Raw genomic sequence first — 21,835 nt, forward strand, 5'->3', positions numbered from 1 at the left:
TCTCAAAATATTCAGCAAGATTGTCAGGAGTTTTTAATGTATATGCTTGATGTATTGCATGCTGTAGGTGTAGATGTAGATCACCTGTTTGGGCTTTCTTATCAATGGCAGCATGACTGCGAGAACTGTAGGGTATCAAGTACTACTAGTGTAGACTCAGAAAGATTTATATATTTAACTTTGCCAGACAGTAAATCAGTCTCCTTTAATAAGCTAGTAAAAGCAGCTGATCACAACATGGAGTGTAGCCAATGTAAATCTGAAATGATGTCAACATTATTTATACGAACATATGGCCAGTATGTCATTTTAATGTTCCAACGATGTAGGCCTGATGGAACAAAATTGACAACTTTAATTAAAAATGTTGTTGCTTCGCAGTTGTCAATATCAGGAAGGACTTTTGTAACTGCAGCAATTATATATCATGATGGTCCTTCAATAACATCAGGACATTACACAGCTTATTTAAAGTCTAGAAATGGCTGGTCATTCTGCAACGATTCTGTTTTAATTTAAAAAAAAAAATTACCTTTTGACCTTAAAAATTCTTACCTGGTGTTTTTAAAACCAAAATTTTAGAGAAGGAATCTCGGGATTTGCTCTGAGGAATTTCAAGAGGTTCTAATGGCTCCTACACGATTTGGCCTTGAGGATAAGTGTAGTACAGAGTCAAAAGTTATTTTTGAGTTTTAAATAGTTCCTGGAAAAAAAGAAGATTTTCTTATAGAAGGTGTTGGGCAGAGATTAGTTGAAGGACAACAGAGTATTTCCCAAAGCAAACGGTGTTCTTACCATAACACTTGATGTCATGGAAAAATAACTGCACTTTGAATGAGTTCAGAAAAACTGTTTCTTTTTATAAGCTAATTCAAGCAGCCAATCAAGACATGGAGTAGAGGGAATGTAGGGAATGTAAGTCTGCAATGCTGTCTAGATTATTTGTCCAAACTTTTGATTATAATGTCATTTTAAAAATCCAACCATATAAACCTGATGAAAGTAAGTCTTCAACTTCAATTACAAATGTTGTGGCTACACAGTCGTTGATTTTAGGAAGAACATTTGTAACTCCAGCTATTATATGGCATGATGGTCATTTGACAAGATCCGCTTATCACACAGCTTATTGAAAATGTAAAAAAAATTGCTGTTTCGGAAATTATTGCCATTTGACTACGATACAATGCTGCCTTTTTACTTAAAAATATTCTTACTTTCTGTTTTCAGAAAAGAGAATTTAGGGTAGGTAACTGGCGTATAATGATTCTAGGGGTTGATACAGTTTTATCTACTGTTTTATATTGCTTTGTGATTAAAAGTGATGTAGAGAATTAAATAATTGTAGTAGTCATAGAGGTAGTGTAAGTCTGCTTCATAGTAAGCAGTATCAGTGTCATAGGAAATGTAGAACATGAGTGAGCAAGAAGGGTAAGATATTACTAGTCCAGGATTGTGAAAGTGATCTTGAACGTTTTCTTTCTGAAAGTTGCGGAAATAGAAAATGACGGGATTTGCTTAGAAGAATTCCAAGAGTTATAAATGGCTCTTACATGATTTGGCCTTGTGGAAACGTGTGGTAGAGAGCGAGAAGTCATTTATTGTATGTAACATATTTTTCAAAACGATGGAGGTTTTCTTTCAGAAAGTGGCGGGCTGAAAATAAAAACAGCACAACCGAGTGTAAGCTGTTCATAGGACATCCTTCGACGTCATGGAAAGTGAGTTACTTTTGAGGAGTTCTGATTTCTGATTGGTTATGTTATATGGGTTTTTTAAACACAATCATTTTGATTGTGTTTTTTTTTCCCCGCTGTTATATGATGAATACCTTCAAGTCACTGTTTTAGTGAACTTTGATACATTCTGAGAACAGCAAAAAAAAAACATTTAACTTGATAATTAATTCTGTACTGTTTGTATTTATGATGTACATTTAGAACTGTGTAGGAGGCATGGAGAAGGTGAGGCTTCTGTAAGTGTCAAAGTTGTTGCATACAGTGCTCACATTCTACGTAGTCTTTCATATGATAGACTACATTTCCACAATGAGATACCTAAGCAAAGGAAACACAGGTGATGTGATTGTGGAATGAGCAAAAAAAATTGCACGTTTTTCAATTATATTACCTGTGTTTCCCAACATTACACATCACATTGTGTAGATGAGGTTTAGGCCTGTTCCAGGAGACAGAGGAGGTCTGACATTTGTTCAAGAGTGCAGTGGACATGACTCACTTCGTTAGTAGGCCTGCACATGTATTATCTCCTCTATACTCTTCAACAAGCCTAAATTTCATCTGCAACCCTGAGTAGGACTTACCTGAAACAAATCTGTGGATAGGTTACACCTTATCAGCATCTAGAAACAATTATTTAAAATGTTAAGGGCAGTTTTATAAAGGCTGTGTGCCTCTTTTACGCCGCTGTTCCGTCACTTTTGTGTAAAAGATGCACCATGTTGCAAGATAGGCCTCAGTTCATTTCCAGCAAGATACCGTCAGTTTAAAATGTATATAATTAGGACTGTGTAGGGGGTATGGAGAAGCTGAGGCTTCAGTAAGTGTCAAAGTTATTGCATGCAGTGCGTACTCTTTCATATGCTGGACTACATCTGCACAATGAGATACCTAACCAAAGGAAACACAAGTGATGTGATTGTGAAATGAGCAAAAGAAAGTGCACGTTTTTGAAATACATTACCTGTGTTTCCTAACATTACGAATCACATTGTGCAGATGAAGTTTAGGCCTGTCCAGGGAAACAGAGGAAGTCTGAACTTTATTGGTTGGCCTGCACATGTATTATCTCCTCTGTACTCTTGAACAAGCCTAAATTTGATCTGCAACCCTGAGTAGGCCTCACCTGAAACAAACGTCTGGATAGGACACACCTTATTGCCATCCTGAAACAATCATTTAAAATGTTAGGAACAGTTTTATGATGATTGTGCACCTCTTTTGCGCTGCCATTGCGTCACTTTTGTGAGACAACAGCAGTGCAAAAGATGCACCATGTTTCAAGATAGGCCTTACTTCATCTGCATCAAGATACTGTTAGTTTAAAATGTATATCTTTAGGACTGTGTAGGGGGCCTGGAGAAGCAGAAGCTTCTGTAAGTGTCAAAGTTGTTGAAAAACTGTTTGTCCTTCAATCTTTTCCCTTGTCTTTTCTAATTTTTAAATATATGTTTTAATATTTTTCAAATGTTTGTTATCTCTTTCACAGATTGAAAGTATAAAAATAACAAGTGACTAAGTTAACGACAATTATAAGGTAAATGTTTTGTACTCTTTTCGTTTCATTTCTATCTCATTTAACTACTATTAGTTCCACTGCTTCATTTCTTTAACCCTCACTTTCCTGCCTTTGCTACTTCCCTCATTCCTTTCTCTATTACTTACTTACTCTACTCCTTCCACTCCTTTTCTCAGTCTTTCTCTTCTCATAGTTCCTCACTCTTGTTCACTCACTCCGTCTCTATTACTCTTAGTGTCTCTGACTGATCACTGTTTCACTACTTGTTCATTATGCTTTCTCTGTGTAGTTGAAGCACACTAAGGGGCATATTATGAACACAGACAATAAAATTATTGCTGTTTTTATCGGCAGAAAACTGCTGCAAAAGCGGTTTTAGCGGCAGCTTTCTGCCGCAAAAGCAGCTTTAGCGACACATTTCTGCCGATAAAAGCTGCAAAACTTTTATTGCCTATGTTGATAATATGCCCCTATGTTATTTAGATTTCTTTGCTGTTTCAATTATTCTTTTTCTGTTACTTCTTCTTTTCTGCTTTCTGTTTTTTCTCTCTGTTATTCCACATGTTTTAATCTTATTTTGAACTTTCACTCATATTCTTTAAGAAACTCTTCTTTGTTATTCTTCTACTGTCCTTTTTTTCTTTCACTTCCTTATCTATTTTGTTTTTCACAATTATACCCTCTTCCATCTTTTCTTCGGTAAATAAATCTATTAAACAGTATCTCTGGTTTACTCCCTATAGCTGTCTTTCTTTTAACATTACTCTCTGTTTACTTCCCTTACACTTACTCTTCTTTTTTTTTTTTTTTTGGTTCGCTCCCGGTTCGCGTACCGGGGAGCGAACGGGGAAGCGAACCAAAAGAAATAGAGGTTGCCAGAGTGCTAAACATTCTAGCAATTTTTTTATAAAGGGGAGGTAGTTCTGAAAATAACTTTTTTTTAAATGTTTTTGTTGTTTTATATTTTTTTTATTTTTCTGAACATTTTTTGTTTTTTTTGTATTTTTTGAACAATTTTATGTTTTTTTTGGTTTTTTTGGGGGGAAACAACAAAAAACAGGCATTGGAAAGGGCTCAACAGGAGCAAACATTTTTTTTATTTTTTGGGGCGTTTAGAGCACTTGTGGTTTTCAAATGCTCTGTTTATTAAATTAACACTCATATTGCCACATGAGAGTAAGGTACCGCAATATATACAGACTATTTTCATGTGGACAAAGTTTTCCTGAATGTTTGGCACTGTTTCCCGTGCCTCTGGCCCCGACAGAGATACCTGTGCCGATCTCCTGGCCACAGGAGTTGGTGGGTTGTCCTGGAGGTCACGCATCTCTGCCCGGCTGTAATTTAGAGGATGCCACCTCTGCATGTGATGGTGCATAGTATAGTTGCCGTAACTATACTTCTTATCTGTGCCTCTAGATAAGTCCTCTTTGCATATGAGGCACGTCACATACCGAGCATTAACTTTTTTCTGTCCTTCAGGAAAAGAAAAAAACTGCCAAATGAAACTATTTTTATGATGAGATAAAAAAATGTGGTGCCTTTGTTTCCTCTTCCTCTTCTTGATCCTCTTCCTCCTCTGTGTTGGCAAGGAACTGTGGAGGTGGTCCTCTCTTCCTATGAGGAGGTGGTGGTGGTGGTGGGGGTCCACCAGCTGCAGCTACTAGTGAAGCCATTTTCCACTGAGCAAAATAGGTCTTCCTTTCACAAAGTTGAAAGTCAGAGTGAGAAAAAAGGTGGGGGCTTTCATCATTTTGGAAAAAAAATAGTTCTAAACCAATGAAAAGTGTTATTTTTAGGTCACCTGACCTAGCCTTACATCATTAGGAAACCAAAAGTGAAATGAACCAATGAAAAGTTTTATTAACAAGTCACATGACCTGTTACGCTTATGTTACACGCTGCGGAACGCGCCCCGGATCGCTTCTGGTTCAAGCTCCGGAGCACTTCCGGGTGCGCTAACGCGGCGCGTCATAAGACGCATTACGCGGCAACGCGATACGTCGCGCTTTCGTGACGCGCCCCGGATCGCTTTCAGGGAGCTGCGCTTCGCGTCTCAGTTCGCGTACCGGAGCACTTCCGGGTGCGCTAACGCGGCGCGTCATAAGACGCATTACGCGCCAACGTGATTTGTCGCGCTTCCGCGACGCGTCACGATGTTGTTTTCTAACGCAGCAGTTGCGCAAACGGAACGTTTACCGGTTTGCGGACCGAGTCGCGGCACCAAATTGAGCTAACGGAAAGCTGCCCGGTTCGCGGAGCTTTTGATATTTGCTATTAAAAAACCATTGAAATTCACTGAAAAAACCATAGGTTATAGACCATATATAGTTAGGAATTAGCATTTACAAAACCTTGAAAATTCACTGAAAAAACCATAGGTTATAGACCATATATAGTTAGGAATTAGCATTTACAAAACCTTATTTTACTCACACAAAACCATTGAAATTCCATATATAGTTAGTTGCACTAACTATATATCGCGCACCCGCAATCCACTGCTGATGATGTCACATATTACATCATTCATGACATGGTCAGTGACATCACTGATGACATCACTGATGACATCTCAAATGACATCACTGATGACATCACTGATGACATCATCCAGTGACTGTGTGTTTCTGTAAAGTTTAAATATGTTTTACATATTGAAGAATGAGTAGATGTAGAAGTGTCTGGATGAAGGATTTAGTAGGTGCGTGACTGACTGTATGAGTGAGTGATTAAATGTGTCTCACTGAATGCATGGGTTAGTGACTAAACTGTCTTAATTTGTGCATCATTATGTCTGTCGTTCTGTAAACTGCTGCATGTGTTGATCAGTAGCTATATGATTAACTATATGGGTTATTGATTGATTGTCCAAGTATTTGTATGGGAGACTGAGTGTGTGTGTGGCTGGCTGGGAGGTGTGTGACTCTGTGCAGATCAATGTGTACGTGTATCAATGATTGTATAAGAGAGTAAGTATGTGTTAGTATATGTTTGAAAATGAAAGGTGCTCTATGTTTAACTGTATAGACAAGAAAATGGAAGTGTGATTGATTCTTTACAGGACTGACTAGGTGTGTGAGTAACTCCATGGATGAGTGGCAGAGTGTGAGTGTCTGTATAGGTGTATGAGTGCATATGATAGTGTTGTAAAGATGAGTGATTGTATGTATGAATGATTGTATGGGTGAATGAGTGAATGTGTGTGTAGACGTAGGAATCAGTGAGTGCGTATGTAGTAACTAGTATTGGTGTGTCAATGGTTTCAAAAATTATACTCTGTATTTAACACTGGGTGTAACAGAGGTTATATTAAAATGTGAGGAGATGCATTGTATTGTCACATGAATTATATCATCAGTGATGTGGTCATTGATGTCAAATGAGATGTCATCAGTGATGTCATCAGTGATGTCATTTGAGATGTAATCAGTGATGTCATCAGTGATGTCATTTGAGATGTTATCAGTGATGTCATTTGAGATGTCATCAGTGATGTCATTAGTGATGTCATTTGAGATGTCATCAGTGATGTCATCAGTGATGTCATTTGAGATGTCATCAGTGATGTCATCAGTGATGTCACTGACCATGTCATGAATGATGTAATATGTGACATCATCAGCAGTGGATTGCGGGTGCGCGATATATAGTTAGTGCAACTAACTATATATGGAATCTCAATGGTTTTGTGTGAGTAAAATAAGGCTTTGTAAATGCTAATTCCTAACTATATATGGTCTATAACCTATGGTTTTTTCAGTGAATTTTCAAGGTTTTGTAAATGCTAATTCCTAACTATATATGGTCTTTAACCTATGGTTTTTTCAGTGAATATATATATATATATATATATATATATATATATATATATATATATATATATATATATATATATATATATATATTCACGCTCCAAGGTTGTCCACCATGTGAGTAGCATGCGAGCAGCAGCTTTATTTATGTGTAGGTGAGGACGGGGATCCGCTTGTAAACGCCGCTCCGTAATGGATCTGCCCGACGCGTTTCGAAGCTCCATCTGCTTCTCTTCAGGGGCTTTAACGGAAGCGGTGTGCGCACCCGCTACACTTCTCCAATTATATAACTCGCCCGTCGATGGGAGGCTCCAGTGAGACTTCTGGGAAGTGTAGTACGGAAAGCACACAATCAAGTCCTGTATGGACTCCACAAGTGGGCCCGTCCTCGATTCCATGTACGGCTGCTACTTCACTGCCGTGACCCCCACGTTAACGGGGTGGTGCATACTCTGCGGCTGGACTGCCGCATATAGATTCACGCTCTCCTCGATTCCATGTACGGCTGCTACTTCACTGCCGTGACCCCCACGTTAACGGGGTGGTGCATACTCTGCGGCTGGACTGCCGCATATAGATTCACGACTTGTGGAGTCCATACAGGACTTGATTGTGTGCTTTCCGTACTACACTTCCCAGAAGTCTCATTGGAGCCTCCCATCGAAGGGCGAGTTATATAATTGGAGAAGTGTAGCGGGTGCGCACACCGCTTCCGTTAAAGCCCCTGAAGAGAAGCAGATGGAGCTTCGAAACGCGTCGGGCAGATCCATTACGGAGCGGCGTCTACAAGCGGATCCCCGTCCTCACCTACACATAAATAAAGCTGCTGCTCGCGTGCTACTCACATGGTGGACAACCTTGGAGCGTGAATATATATATATATATATATATATATATATATATATATTTATATATATATATATATTTATATATATATATATTACCAACTGGTGGTCACCAGTAGGTACTTATAGTTAATTTAATTGCGGCCCCCGGTTGGGCCAGGTCCCGGGGGCATTTGCAAAAAATATATGCGGACCCGTGGGGGCCCCCACAGACCCCGGGGACTGCCACTCACCCGTGTTTGGTTAAAATGATATGCTGGAGGGTACTCGGCCCTCCTGCAGCCCTGGGGACTGCCATCCCCAGGGCTACTTTTGTGTGGGCGGCCTCCAAGCCCTGGGTACCACGACCCTCTGGTCTTTTATTTATCCTCCATGGCCTCCCGCAGCCCCGGGGACCGCTAGCCCCCGGCGCTAGTATTATAAATAAAAAATAAACCTGTGTGCGGCCTTGAACCCCCCCCCACATGCCCCGAGTACCACCACCTCCCCGGGGCACTAAAATAGAAATGCAAGGGTCTGTTACGGACCCCCGAACCCCGGAGACCACCACCTCCCGGGACTTTAATCACATGACCATGTCTGGAATGATGTAATATGTGATATCATCAGCAGTGCACTGCGGGCGTTAGTTATAGTTATCTGAGCTAACTATAACGGGGGAATTTCTATCGTTTTGTACAAGTGAAATGTCCAACTATCTATAACATCCCTGAAACCTATGTTTTTTTTCAATGAATTGCTAAGGTTTTTTAAATGCTAATTTCTAACTATAACGTGCCTGAAACCTAGGGTTTTCTTCAGCAGAAAAAAAAATAATTATATATATATATATAAAAAAAAAGAAAAAAAGAAAAGGGGGGCGGGAGCACTCTGCTTATCACCTCAGCGCTGTTTGACCCCGTAGTATCCTGGGAAACGCAGTAAGTTCACACTTTCAAGTCGCTGTAGTTTGTAACCATTGTATATATATTTTGCAAAACAACTCGGCAGATCCCCGCAGAGCATCCACAGCACGGCAGTTACCTTCAAGGTATTTATTTTTATTATGTTTCCTTCTCTACACAATGTGCAAAACAAAACGACGGTTGACACGTTTCGGCTGATGCCTTCAACTGGACCATAGAGCCCCCCTTCTAGATAGTCTATTTAAGTGACAAGTGCAATTGATCCCTTGTTTATATTTGTAAAAAATAGACTAGACCACTCACCCACTAAAAAACATTTGTGAGTTGGCAGTTGATAGCTGCCATTTTCTAAGAGCATTCATTAAGTACATCATTAGATTTCTTTGTATTTTAAGAAAGTATTAGCGGCATTCTCAGTGAACTACTATTTTGCTACAGGTAGTGCGGAAATGTTTGTCAGGCAGGCCCGTGACTGGAATTCATAAATATTTGTTTATGTATATATGTGAGTATATCTCTGAGGTTTGTATGTCTCAATGGGGTATCAAGGGTTGTATCTTGTCTACGTAAAGTACTATGTGTGGGACCCTGTACATGGTATTAACTTTGAGACAATTCAGAGATAAAAGATATATAAAATTTATTAAATCATATTTTGTAAGATTAAGGTACAAATTCAGGGCATGTGTTAAATGAGGTTGATACAAGATGATTACAATGTTCACTGTTCATTGGAGAAAGAGAAAGTGTCATGTGCTTAGGTGCAAGATATGCATTTATGGGTCTTAAAGGAAAATCGTCCATCAGTTTGCATGGTAAATCTTAGTTGATCAGATGAGCAAATGAGTTAGTCATAAAATTGTGTTTGTAAAGTACATTTGTGCAATTTTACATTTCCAGGACCTATACTCTAGTAGTTCATCGATCTCGTGGGTTACCTTTTAAGACCCAGTATATAAAGTGACAAGTGCATTGTGCAAACATTTTGTGCAAATTAGCAATTTTAAGAAATGTCTCTTTCTCCAGATACTCCATCTTCCCTCTACCATTAGGAACTTGTAATCAATGTTCATTTGGGGCGTTACTTCAGTAATTTTCTCAGTTTGTGTTCAAGCCTGGATAGTCTCCCTCTCTATTCCACATGATCATGGTGGTTATCTTCACCTGTAGCAACAACAATACTGTTTCGAGTACCCAAAGACTTGTTTCTTCCCTTGCTAGTTGTTAAAATTTCCAAAAGTTCGGTAGAATACCATAATAGAGATTTATTCATTCTTTTATCAATTTTCTTTACTTTCTTGTCAGCATCTGTTCATTTGCATTAGTTCTAGGCATGTCACAAGGGTTAAAGATGATTCAAGATTAGTCATATCACAATGTACATGTAATTCAGCATCCAGGTCATGACCAAAGGGTTTTTCAGTCCCAAGGGCCAATATGAGTTTTGACTCTGCTCTTCTGAGTTCCAGGGTTTTGTCACCCCTCTTTCATTTAATTTTATATTCTTAGCTCCATAATATCTCAACCCTTGAGCATTTCCTTGATGTTTTTCGGAAAAGTGCTTTGCCATCCGATATGCCAGATCTTTGTTTTTAATTGCTCTCAGATGCTGTATAATTCATAGTTTTAATTTGTTGATGGTACTCCCGACATAAAGTTGTTTACAGGGGCATTCTAGAACATACACCACGTGCTTCGATTCACACATGATGTGTGCAGTAATCCATTCCTTTTTTCCATTGTATAGAACATATGATTGTGTGTTTGCTCTGTGTTCACAGGCCTTGCATTAAGAACAATTTCAAAATCCTGGAGTTGTTAACCAATTTGCCTTTTCCTTTTCTAATGTGTCTAGGTGGCTCTGTGTGTGGATATCGGCTAGCAATGCAGTCTTCCTGTAAGTTATTTTAGGTGTTGATGGTAATTTGCTCTTCAGTGACTCGTCAAGCAATAATATATTCCAATGCCTTTTCAGGATATTTCGCAAACATTTGTTTTCCACATTGAAATCCAGAATGATTCGGATAGTATCATTATCTTCCACATCTGTTCTCTCATCCAGTAGTTCTGATCTTGGTTTCTTGATTACTTTATTCATTGCTTCCTCAATCACATTCAAGGGATAGCCTCTTGTTGGAAATCTGTTTCCAGTGTCATCAAGATTTTTGTCTATATCATTGGCTTCCGAACAGTTCCTCTTTATACGGAGCATTTCTCCATAAGGAATGCTCCATTTTAGATGTTGTGGGTGTCCGCTGTTCGCATGGAAGATACTGTTGGTGGCAGTGTTTTACCTGTGTATTCTGGTACAGAGCATCCGATTTTGTATGAACACTTATATGTCCAGGTAGGTCACGTTTCTTTGCTCCAGGTGGATGTGAAGGATAAGTTATAGTTGTTTTGATTCAAACTTAGGATGAAATCTTCTAGTGACTGCTGGTCTCCTTCCCATATTACGAATAAATCATCAATGTATCTCATCCACGATTTATTATTCAGGTTGCGCCTACTTAATAAGATGTTCTCTTCCCAGACCGCCATAAATAAATTTGCATATGTCGGAGCAAATGATGTCCCCATTGCCGTCCCTTGCCTCTGAAGGAAAACCTCCCCGTTGAAGAGAAAAACATTATGTGATAGTTCAACATGTCCATGATCATTTCTGAATGTTCCAGATAGCTGAGAGATTGTGTTCTCAGGAATTTGTTCACTGCAGCTAGACCGTCTTTATGAACAATTGATTTGTACAGTGAAGTCACATCTATCGTGACCATAATTTGATGGTCATTCCTATTGACATTTTTCAATCTGTTCAAACAGGCTGTAGTGTCCTTCAGGTATGAGGGGAGTATCATGACATGTTCCATCAGGAAGACATCGATGTAATGTGATGTTTGCTCTAGGAGAGAGCCCATGGAGCTGACAATGGGCCTGCCTGGGGCGCTCGTGAGTGACTTGTGTACTTTGGGCAGAAAGTAAATTGTTGATGTCACTGGATTTTCCACCTCGAGGTACATGTATTCCTCGAAGCTGATCAGTCCCCTTTCTTTCCAAGTCAGCAGTTGTAGGTGATATTCTTCAGTCCATTGTTCCATTGGGTTCTTGTCCAATTTTTGGTAATGATCCTCGTTTCTCAGCTGTCTGTAGGCCTCAGCGACATATTGTTCTCGATCTTGTAGGACAATATTCCCACCTTTATCGGCGGCCTTGATAATGATTTTCCGATTGTCCCTTAGTTCATTCAGTGCCTTTTGTTCTCTTTGAGTCAGATTCCATCTTTGTTTGTGTTTTTTCTTTCTCATGGCAAGCTGGTTAATCTCCTCTACTACGATCTCGTGAAATAAGTCTACCTTGTTCCCTGGAGGGAGTTGCGGGCAAAACTTTGACTGTGATTTCAGTCCACTTTCACCACCCTGGTTGATTTGTATGCCTTCTTTTTGACAGAATGTTACATTGTCTGCAGTGTTGGAAGTATGATTTTTAGCATTATCTTGAATATTGTTCCCTAGATTGAACATTATTTTTAAAGCAGGTAAGTCATTTCGATTCAGTAGGGAAATCTCCATGTATTTCAGACCAATTTTGCCCACCATTGTTACTGGCTTCTCTTCAAAATATTTCTTGAATTTAGCTTTGCGGCAAAATTTGTACAGATCAATGCGGAGGTTGGGAATATCTAGGTTTGCATTGAGACAGAAGGTCAGTCCTTTATATAGGAGACTAATATGATCGGCGTTTAAAATCATACTTGAGATCTTAATAACCAGATCTTTATTGAGTGACATCTTTTTTATTTTTGTTTTCTCTTGTCTTCGCCTCTTTTTGGCCTTGCTACTTCTTTTACTGCATCTGGTTGGGGTGGGTTTTGTCTCCTTCCCCTCCCCCATGTTGTTCCTCTTGCTCGGCCTCGCTGTCACGTCTCCATCTCGGCCAATCTCATCTCCCCGCAAAAATCCAATTTGGAGATTCCTATATCCTCATCCACTGAGCTTAATTCAGAGCTGTCGTACATGCCCTGGGCATCATGACTGACGCATTTATCCATGGCTGCTCTATTCCTGAGGGAATCAAATTTCCTGGCCAAAGTGTAAATGTGGCCGTTGGCATAGTCCATACGGTCCCGATTAAATTTGCTGGCTGTCCTTTTTTCCACATCTATTTCATGCTTTGTTATTTTTTTGTCCATGGCCTCCATCAGTACATGTTTCTCATTATTATTAGGTAATTTGTCTAATTCCTCCTCCAGGCTTTTGATTTTCTCCAAAATCCCTTCCAGTTTTCTTTCAGCATGTAGGATGAGCGTCTTCATAAGTCTCAGGGAACATCCATCTGCCATTGTTTTATTAGGTCCATGTCAAGATCATTGAGTGTGGGCATGATTAAAATACGAAGTCCCCTAGGCACTCTTTTAAATTCAATGTACTTCTCCAAGATTGTTTTCTCCCACCATTTGTTTATATCCACTATTTTTGTCTGTTGTAGATCTCTAACACGGTTTTGGGCAGTTTTTCTCCTTCCTTCTGAGTGCACGCTGCCAGAGTCACCAGTGCAGGGGGCCTTTGAACGTCATATTATCATCCAGGAGTTCATTGGCTCTCTGGGCCCGACTTGAGTTTCTTTCCGCCATATCCTGTATATTTAATAAAGTGAATGCTCTATTTTACTCGTGTTTTTTATGTTTGTATGATTTTATATGTGCTTATTTTTTACTTTTTTTCTCCGTTGTTTCGTGGGCTTATTTACAAAATGAGTTGCGCTTGGTGTAATGTCCGTAGGAAGTTTTAACAACAATGTGCTTTTTTGGAACTGTCACGCGGGACCTCTCTTCATTGGCACACCTTGTAATCTGTGAGCATGTACCGATCCACTAAATGCCTCAGATTGTCTTTCTTCTCCTCTGTAAAATGCGAGACACTGCACTGATACTCGTTTCACTTTCAATCACCGGCTGTGTTACTCATGCGGCCATTCAACGCGGTTACTTGCTGCCGCGGCTTTTCCACACAGACCGGGTTGACAGCGCGGTAACCCCCACCCCCAGCCTCCGCAGCATGGTTAGGACCCCGTAATTGCCTCCCACAGTCCTGTGTACTCACCGCACAGTTTTCACCCGCTGCAGCCGCTGAGATTTCTCTTGTTTCGTCTCGTGCGGTGAAACATACAATCTTGCCGCCTTTGCTCCGTTTACTTGAGACTCGAAGACGAGGCAGAGGTGTCGTCCCAACAAAGCTCCGTTACTCAAGGGCAGGGCTGGATCAACGGCATGGAAATGCTTTACCTCTGTAGTGGAGTGCAAGTGGTGTGCAGATCAGCCACTGCACCAATTATTTTGCAAAACAACTCGGCAGATCCCTGCAGAGCATCCACAGCACAAAGAGGTCCACAGCACAGCAGTTACCTTCAAGGTATCTTTATTATTTTTCCTTCTCTACACCATGTGCAAAACAAAAGGACGGTCGACGCGTTTCGGCTGATGCCTTCAATTGAACCATAGAGTCCCACCGTCTAGATGGTCTATTTAAAGTGACAAGTGCAATTGATCCCTTGCTTCTTCGGGCGGTTGGACTCACTTTTAGCCCGAACGGCTGAATGGACTTCCACCAAACTTGGCAAAATTGTAGGGACTGGTAGCCCGATGTGCCTTTGCTATGTCTCAAGATATGTGCTCCAGTGGATTTTGAGTAATTTAGGTTAGAAAAAAATATATATCTATAGGCGCGCCCCGAGGCGCGCACCAGCGCGCTACGCGAGTACGCGAGCGGAAAGCTGATTGGCTCTCGGGTGTCTGTCAACATTCCAAACAGTCCGGAGCGGCCGCCATCTTGTGTCTCGGTAGGATCGAGACACAAGAGGTGGCAAAAACAAAGGGGGAAATGACCAAAAGGGGGCAGGGTAGACCCCCCCCAGACTCCCTAGGTTTGATGTGGGGGCCATAAAAGGACATAAAACCATTGAAATTCCCACGTTATAGTTAGTTGGACTCACTATAACTTGCGCGCCTGCAATGCACTGCTGATGATGTCACATATTACATCACTCATGACATGGTCAGTGACATCACTCATGACATCACTGATGACACCATCCTTGTGACAGAGTGACAGACCTCCTTTCAGTTTAATGTAACCCTTGAAACACATATTCAAAAATAGAAACTAAAATTTTCAAAAAAATGGAGATACCCATACCAGTTACAACAACCAATTCATTTGTGGGAGAGGTGTGGCGCCGCGGCCAGGGCGACTGATGCTGGAATCTGGGGACCACAGTTCGATCCCCGGCTCCGGCGGCAGGTTAGCCCAGCACCATGTGACTCTGGGCAATAGCTCGCTTAATCTTCCCGACGGCCCCCAGCGCCTAGAGACCCTTACGGGTGATTGTGCGCTTTACAAATGTGGACTTTACTTTACTTTACATCTATATACACATCCACTCATTCACCAACAGTTCTATAAAGTCACTCATACATATACTCACTCATCATATGTAGTGATACACCTATACATCCTGTTACACACCGACAGTCATCCAAAAGTTACTCACACACATACTCACACATGCAAATAAACTATTGAACATCCATTTATTTGCATATACAGCTATACACACACTACCACCTTACTTCTAAGGAAACTTACACATACTTACTCTCTTAAAAAATCACTTATAGAAACACATACTTATTTAAACAGGAACTCTTACAATCTCTCACTCTCACATATACTCACTTATATACATCAATACTCACATATACTAGATTAAAACATATGTAGTTACTGATAAAGACACTAGTGAGACAGTCATTCACTCACTAACACACACATATACACACTCATCCACCCATACAGTCCTGCACATATGCTGTCTTCAAAACACATACACACAGTGAGTCAGTCATTGATGCATCTATGTTCTAAGTAATACCCCCACCAAACCATACAGACCTTTACATACACATATATAAAACATATTCATTTTTCAGAAAGACACACATTCACTGGATGGTGTCATCAGTGATGTCATGAGTGATGTCACTGACCATGTCATGAGTGATGTAATATGTGACGTCATCAGCAGTGCATTGCAGGCGTGCAAGTTATAGTGAGTCCAACTAACTATAACGTGGGAATTTCAATGGTTTTATGTCAGTAACATTTCCAGCTAACTATAACTGGTGTCAAACCTATGGTTTTTTCAGTGAATATATATATATATATATACACAAATATACATATATACACACACATAGTATAAAAAGTGTCATACTACCCATCTATAAAGGTCCTCATTTAAAGTTCCTTTGTGAGCTCCCCATCGAACATTCTAAGAAGAATAGACCAATTGGACAGATGAAAGGAGAGGTGTAAACAGGGGTGAAGGAGTCACTGATGATTAGACTGGATTGGGTAGAAGGGAGATGGAAATAAAATGATAAGATTACAAGTTACCAACATGCCCCACAGCTGAGTGTGCTGAATATTCTAAATCTATCAACATTGCTAGGGCACAGCCCTGATATGTGATTACAATTGACCTTATATATGTCATGTTTATGAAACTTGTAAAGCCCACGCTCACCAGAACAGCCTCATGATGCTGAGGGGGAAAAGTGGTAACACAAGTGTGTGAAACTATTACACAGGAGAGATACAGGACATCAGATTAGGAATAGGCTTGCCTGAATAACCAGGTTTTGAATGCTTTTACTGAATTCTATGTAGCAAGATGCTGATCTCATTTCAGTGGGGTTGTCATTCCAAATGATAGGGGCAATGACTGAAAAACTGGTTCCGACATGTCTCTTCCTCCTGAACTGATTTACACTTACATTTTAGTTGTGAAGACTTGAGTGGTAAAGGCAATGTGTGGTAAAGACATTGCATAGTAAAGGATGCGTGGTAAAGACTTGGTGGTAAATGATGCATTGTAAACACTGTTTTCCTTTTCAGTAAAGACATATAAATGGCCAACAAATAGATGTAATGATGTTAACAAGGAACATTATGTATGCACTGCTAAGTTAGGGTAGAGGAAATATCCCGTAGGAAACCTACACCAAATTGTATTCCTTTGTAAGGTGATTTCATATCCAACTGCCTCATGGGACCTGATAGGGTGCAGCTGCAGCAGTGAAGGGTTGAAACTGACATGCCAAGTTGCCTGATCACGACATATTAAAGACAGATGATAATTCCAAAAATAATGGAGTCAGGAGCAAGATGAAAAAGGAATGGATGTTCATAATAATTGGTAAATGATGAGATACAGTTTCATACATCAATGCTGAAATCAGATTTTAAAGCCAATGTAATCAAATACATTTGGTTTAAGAGAAAACTGTAAACATCTGAGGTCCAGATACAATGTACATCCGGTTTCGACATGACATTTTTCCCATTTTTTGCTTTGACCCACCCACCTGATTAACTTCATATAATAACAAGAGGACTGTGCTATTTTTGGTTTTACACACATTTGAAATCTATGTAAATTTTAATGTGAATTTTTTTAATGATAACAATATAATATAAAATAAGTGCATGATCTTACTTTACATCACTTTCTTCTTGTTGCTTTTTCCCCTTGTCCGCCCCATTAAATGTTCCTTTGTGTTTAACTCAGGTTTAAACAAGATAATGTAACATTTGGGGAAAAATATACAGGAAATCAAAGAAGAAGTGGAAGACAAGATGGCAAAGATCTCCATGGCCACCATATACTTGCCCTTAGTGCTAAGATAGGCAGGAATAAAGGTGATCCAAACACTGATAAATGCAAGCATGCTGAAGGTGATATATTTGGCCTCGTTGAAGCTGTCAGGGAGGTTCCTGGCTAGGTAAGCAACTATGAAACTGGTGGTGGCCAGAAACCCAAGATATCCCAGCATGCACCAGAAAGCCACTAGAGACCCCTCATTGCATTCAAGTATTAAGACTCCAGGCTTAGAGATAATATTGTATTGGGAATAGGGTGAAGCGAGGCTTAGCCAAGATGCACATATGAGAACCTGAATTACAGTACAAACAATGATTACAGTACATGACAGATGGGGGCCTACCCATTTTCTTAAGTCACTGTTGGGTTTGGAGGCATTAAATGCAACAATTACCATGACTGTTTTGGCTAAAATGCATGAGACACATAGTGCAAAAGTAATGCCAAAGGATACCTGACGTAGACGGCACTTCTCTTGAGTGGGGTGACCAATGAAGGCCAATGTACAAAGAAAGCAAAGACTAAGGGACAAGAGCAGGATGCAGCTGAGTGAATGGTTGTTAGCTCTGACAATAGGGGTTTTCCTGTAATGAATGAAGAGTCCCAAGATAGCTAGAGGTACTATGGATGATAAAATGCTGGTGGCAGTCAACGTTGCTCCTAAGGGATCCTCATAGTGGAGAAACTCTATGATCCTTGGAATGCAACAACTTTGATTGTGGTTGGGCCATTGGTCCCAGGGACATTTATAGCAATGTATTGAATCTGAAATAGTAAATTAAGATGAGTATTAAACCCGTATTCCATATTTTGTCTTCAATAATGTTGCACTAGAACCGCAATATTTTTGATCTACTCACCAGTTTCATTAGAAATCTCACCAAGGGGACACAGGACACACAGAAAACAACAGCTGGGTTGTCCCTCTTTTGCAACTTTTCTTGATCCGGTGGGACACTTGGGACTGCACACAGAGACAGGTACCTAAAAGAAATAGGCAACAATTTTAACCAACTGTGTCCTTGACAACATCTCTATTGAAAGTTAAACAATTTTAATGTATTTTGTCATTAACAATGAAATGTGGCGAGAAAATGTAAGAGATTGTACATGGGAGTCTATAGCGGTCTGTTTATATAACTGGGAAAAATGCTCGACCCAGGCCCCTGGATTCAGATGGCAATCTAACTCTGAAGTTGAAGTCCTACTCCTATTGACAATTATTTTCCAGAAAAAAGAATTGTCCCCCATTTTAGTACCCATTACCCGATCCCCCCAGCACGCTTCCTCCCATGCTGCCCGAGCTAATGTAGTTGTCTTCTTGTTTAAGCCCCTTAAGGCACATACCTCTTGCAAGTTATTATTTTGTAATGCATCTACTAGTGCTTTTTTGGCATCACAACAAGCCTTTTTATACTATAGATTGCTTCTAACATTGTATGTTTTAGCTAATACTTTCTTTGGAGGGGTTTAGTCAGAATCAGTTTCAAAGATACAGCCAGTTTGGTGTGAGTGTCTGTAATAAAAGACTGGGCAAAGGGTGGGGTAACATCTTCTGGAAAGGACTATACAAAGGCATTATATTCTTCTATAAGAGATCCTTGGTTCCTTAATACAAGAGGCCATTTGACAGATCTGCGGTTATTTGCCAGTAATGAGGCTGTAGCTGGAGTTACTAAGATGGAAGGGGTTTTAAGGCTATGACACACCAGTTTAACACATACATGATAGTTGTCACTTTCCTCCCTCTGATCTGTGTAAACATCTTCCAGCATGCCCCACTTAGAGGCCATAATTATGATGAAATACATTTTAGAGAGCAGCTGGCACTTCCTAAAGGTGGCGGATCCCTGCTTATCTGATCAGGATCTGCCATTACAAGCTCTCGGCCTATGTGCCAGTGTGAATCAAACGACTTGTAATGCAGCCACTGAGGTACTAGCTGGTTAGAATTAAGGGATTGTATGCACCAGCTCTCATATTCTCCTTCTTCTTCTTCTAGAAATCTGATCATTGAGACTTGTTAAGGGGACAGACTGTTGCAAGATGACTAAAGTAGGTGTTTCTGTGCTCCTAGCTTCTAGGAGATCATAAGAGGAATGAAGAAGGTAGGGGGATGACAGGATATGGGCTGTAAAGATTAAATTAAATGTAGATAATGTAATTGTACCCTGGCATACTACCAAAATATTGTTCAGTCAAGAGAAGACTACTTAAGATATGTGAGGTGGAGTGCTTTATAATATTCTGTTTGGCTTATGCCCATCTGAACTTCACTCTGACAGACACACGGAAGCAGCAAGTTTATTGCAATTTTGCATTGTACTCTGCATAATGGATCACTAAGGCTGCCGTCTAGTTTAGCCAGACGCCCCTTTTTTAGATATCTCATACTAAGACTTTCCTTATAATACTCAGGAGCCATATGGGTTTCATGATGTGGTACAATTAAGAGCATACCAAGTAGAAATCGTCTATACCAGACTCTCCTAGAATGTATCCCTTAAGGAGGTGGACAGGACTATAAATTGACCCCATTTTTTAAAAATGTATTCATGGAACTGCTAGAGGAGGTCCTTATTATTGTGGACATGTGAATGTAGCAATATCCAGGTGACACTCACTGCTCTCTGAATTGTACTTCCTTGGGGTATCCGGCAAAGCTAGAGGTATTTTGTGAACTGAGTATTCATGCTCCCTGGCAGACCACCAGTGGAGACACAGCATACTCTGAAGAGAGCCGGCACTTTGCTGCCTTTCAAGCTAAAACTTTTGAAACTAATCCTAACTGAAAATATATATATGGCAGCTTAGTCTGATTATCAATTTTACCCCAGTCGTCCTATTAAACCATTGTGCTTTGCAGGGAAGCAATTCCAGCACTAATATTCTAAGCCCAATAGCTGGATTCTATGCTGTAGCCAGATTAATATCTGGAGTCCTGTTATACTCTCTGGGTAGAAAAAGACAGCTGATGAAAGCCATCTGATTACACTTCATCTATGCTGCTCCGTCGTCCCAAGATCACAGCTTACAATCCTCATCAAGGATTAGCATCCCCATTAGGCAGAAACAACATTTCTCCCCATTTGAAGCCAGACTTTTTGTTTTTTAAACCAAACATGACTTATGATGTAGAATATTGTGCCTTGCTAAGTGGTCTTATAGAGAATATCAATGTTTCAGATGGTTCCATGAGCTCACAGAAATAAATCTACTTTGCTAATGGAAACCCTAAGTTGTCAAATATCTATAGTAATATCTAAAAGGGATTTAAAGTATCTAACTTTGGGTTTGATTCCATGGAATTGGTATACACAGAGACAGCATTTATATCTCCTTCATGTTCTTTAGACTTTAGAAAATGTTTGATGGCCACGTCACCAGCAAACACCTCCGAGGTTATCTTTTTTGAGGAGTCTTGTTTGATCTTCACTTTCATATTCATATTTCTAATAACCAACTGTACTTTTACAAATTGTTGTATCCTTTCACTTTTTCACCTGATAAAAATAGAAAACAAGCTAGAGAAATGTTAAGATAATACTGATCATTAATGCGGCACTTTGATATGAGGCTAGAGCTAGCAACATGGAATAGGAAATCAAAAAGTGACAATTCTTTGCCCTTCAGCTACAGAAAAAACACTCAAAGAAATGATTATATAAAGCTTGGTGTGGAACTATAACTTTACTGAAGAAAGCACCTTTGCTTCGTTTGGCGTATATTGTTTTTATATTTTTTGAGAAATTAGTGTCGCAAAGAATATGCCGATGTACCCCGAAGGGTTAAAAGTTACAAATAACTAGATAGTTATTTTGTTTAAATATGTTTTATTCATTTTATACAATATTAACAAACATTCGCATGTTCATACTTAAACATGTGTAGCCTTACTTATTTCCAACACCAATTATATGGGTTCAGATTACCTGCAAGTAATATTTTAGAGCTTGCACACTCCTTAGAATTAAGGAGGTGTGTGTTCTGATTACAGATACCAAAAGAAGAACATTGGCTTAATTAGAAGTCTGGAGGATCATGGACCCCCAGACTTGTGGGCGTGCAGTTGTCTCCCAACTGTCCCATTACGATTAGGGCAGTCGAAATGCCATTGCCTTGCCACAGCTACCAGGGTACCGCATTTCTCTGGTGGGGTTACAGCTGTCAGGAGGCATTATTATGCTTGACAGGACTGCTAAGGCCCCACCAAGCATATAATGGAGTTTCATGGCAGTTCCTCCTCCACGAAAACCTTAGCGGAGAGGAAATTGTGCCTCTGCAACCTGGCGTGCAT

At 40.0% G+C, this 21,835-nt stretch overlaps 1 protein-coding gene across 1 annotated transcript in view; it reads right to left on the reverse strand.

Moving 5' to 3' along the window:
• Nucleotides 1–17,374: 17,374 nt before the first annotated feature.
• Nucleotides 17,375–21,835, reverse strand: part of LOC144797891 (extracellular calcium-sensing receptor-like) — a 148,803-nt gene continuing 144,342 nt past the window's right edge. The window contains exons 7-8 of the mRNA XM_078668694.1: nt 18,399–18,522; nt 17,375–18,303 (exon numbers count right to left, since the gene is read on the reverse strand). Of these exons, the coding sequence (XP_078524820.1) occupies nt 17,375–18,303; nt 18,399–18,522 (1,053 nt within the window). The remainder of the gene's footprint in view (nt 18,304–18,398; nt 18,523–21,835) is intronic.

Source organism: Lissotriton helveticus, chromosome 12 (genome assembly GCF_964261635.1).
Source record: "Lissotriton helveticus chromosome 12, aLisHel1.1, whole genome shotgun sequence".
In the NCBI taxonomy this organism is placed as follows: domain Eukaryota; kingdom Metazoa; phylum Chordata; class Amphibia; order Caudata; family Salamandridae; genus Lissotriton; species Lissotriton helveticus.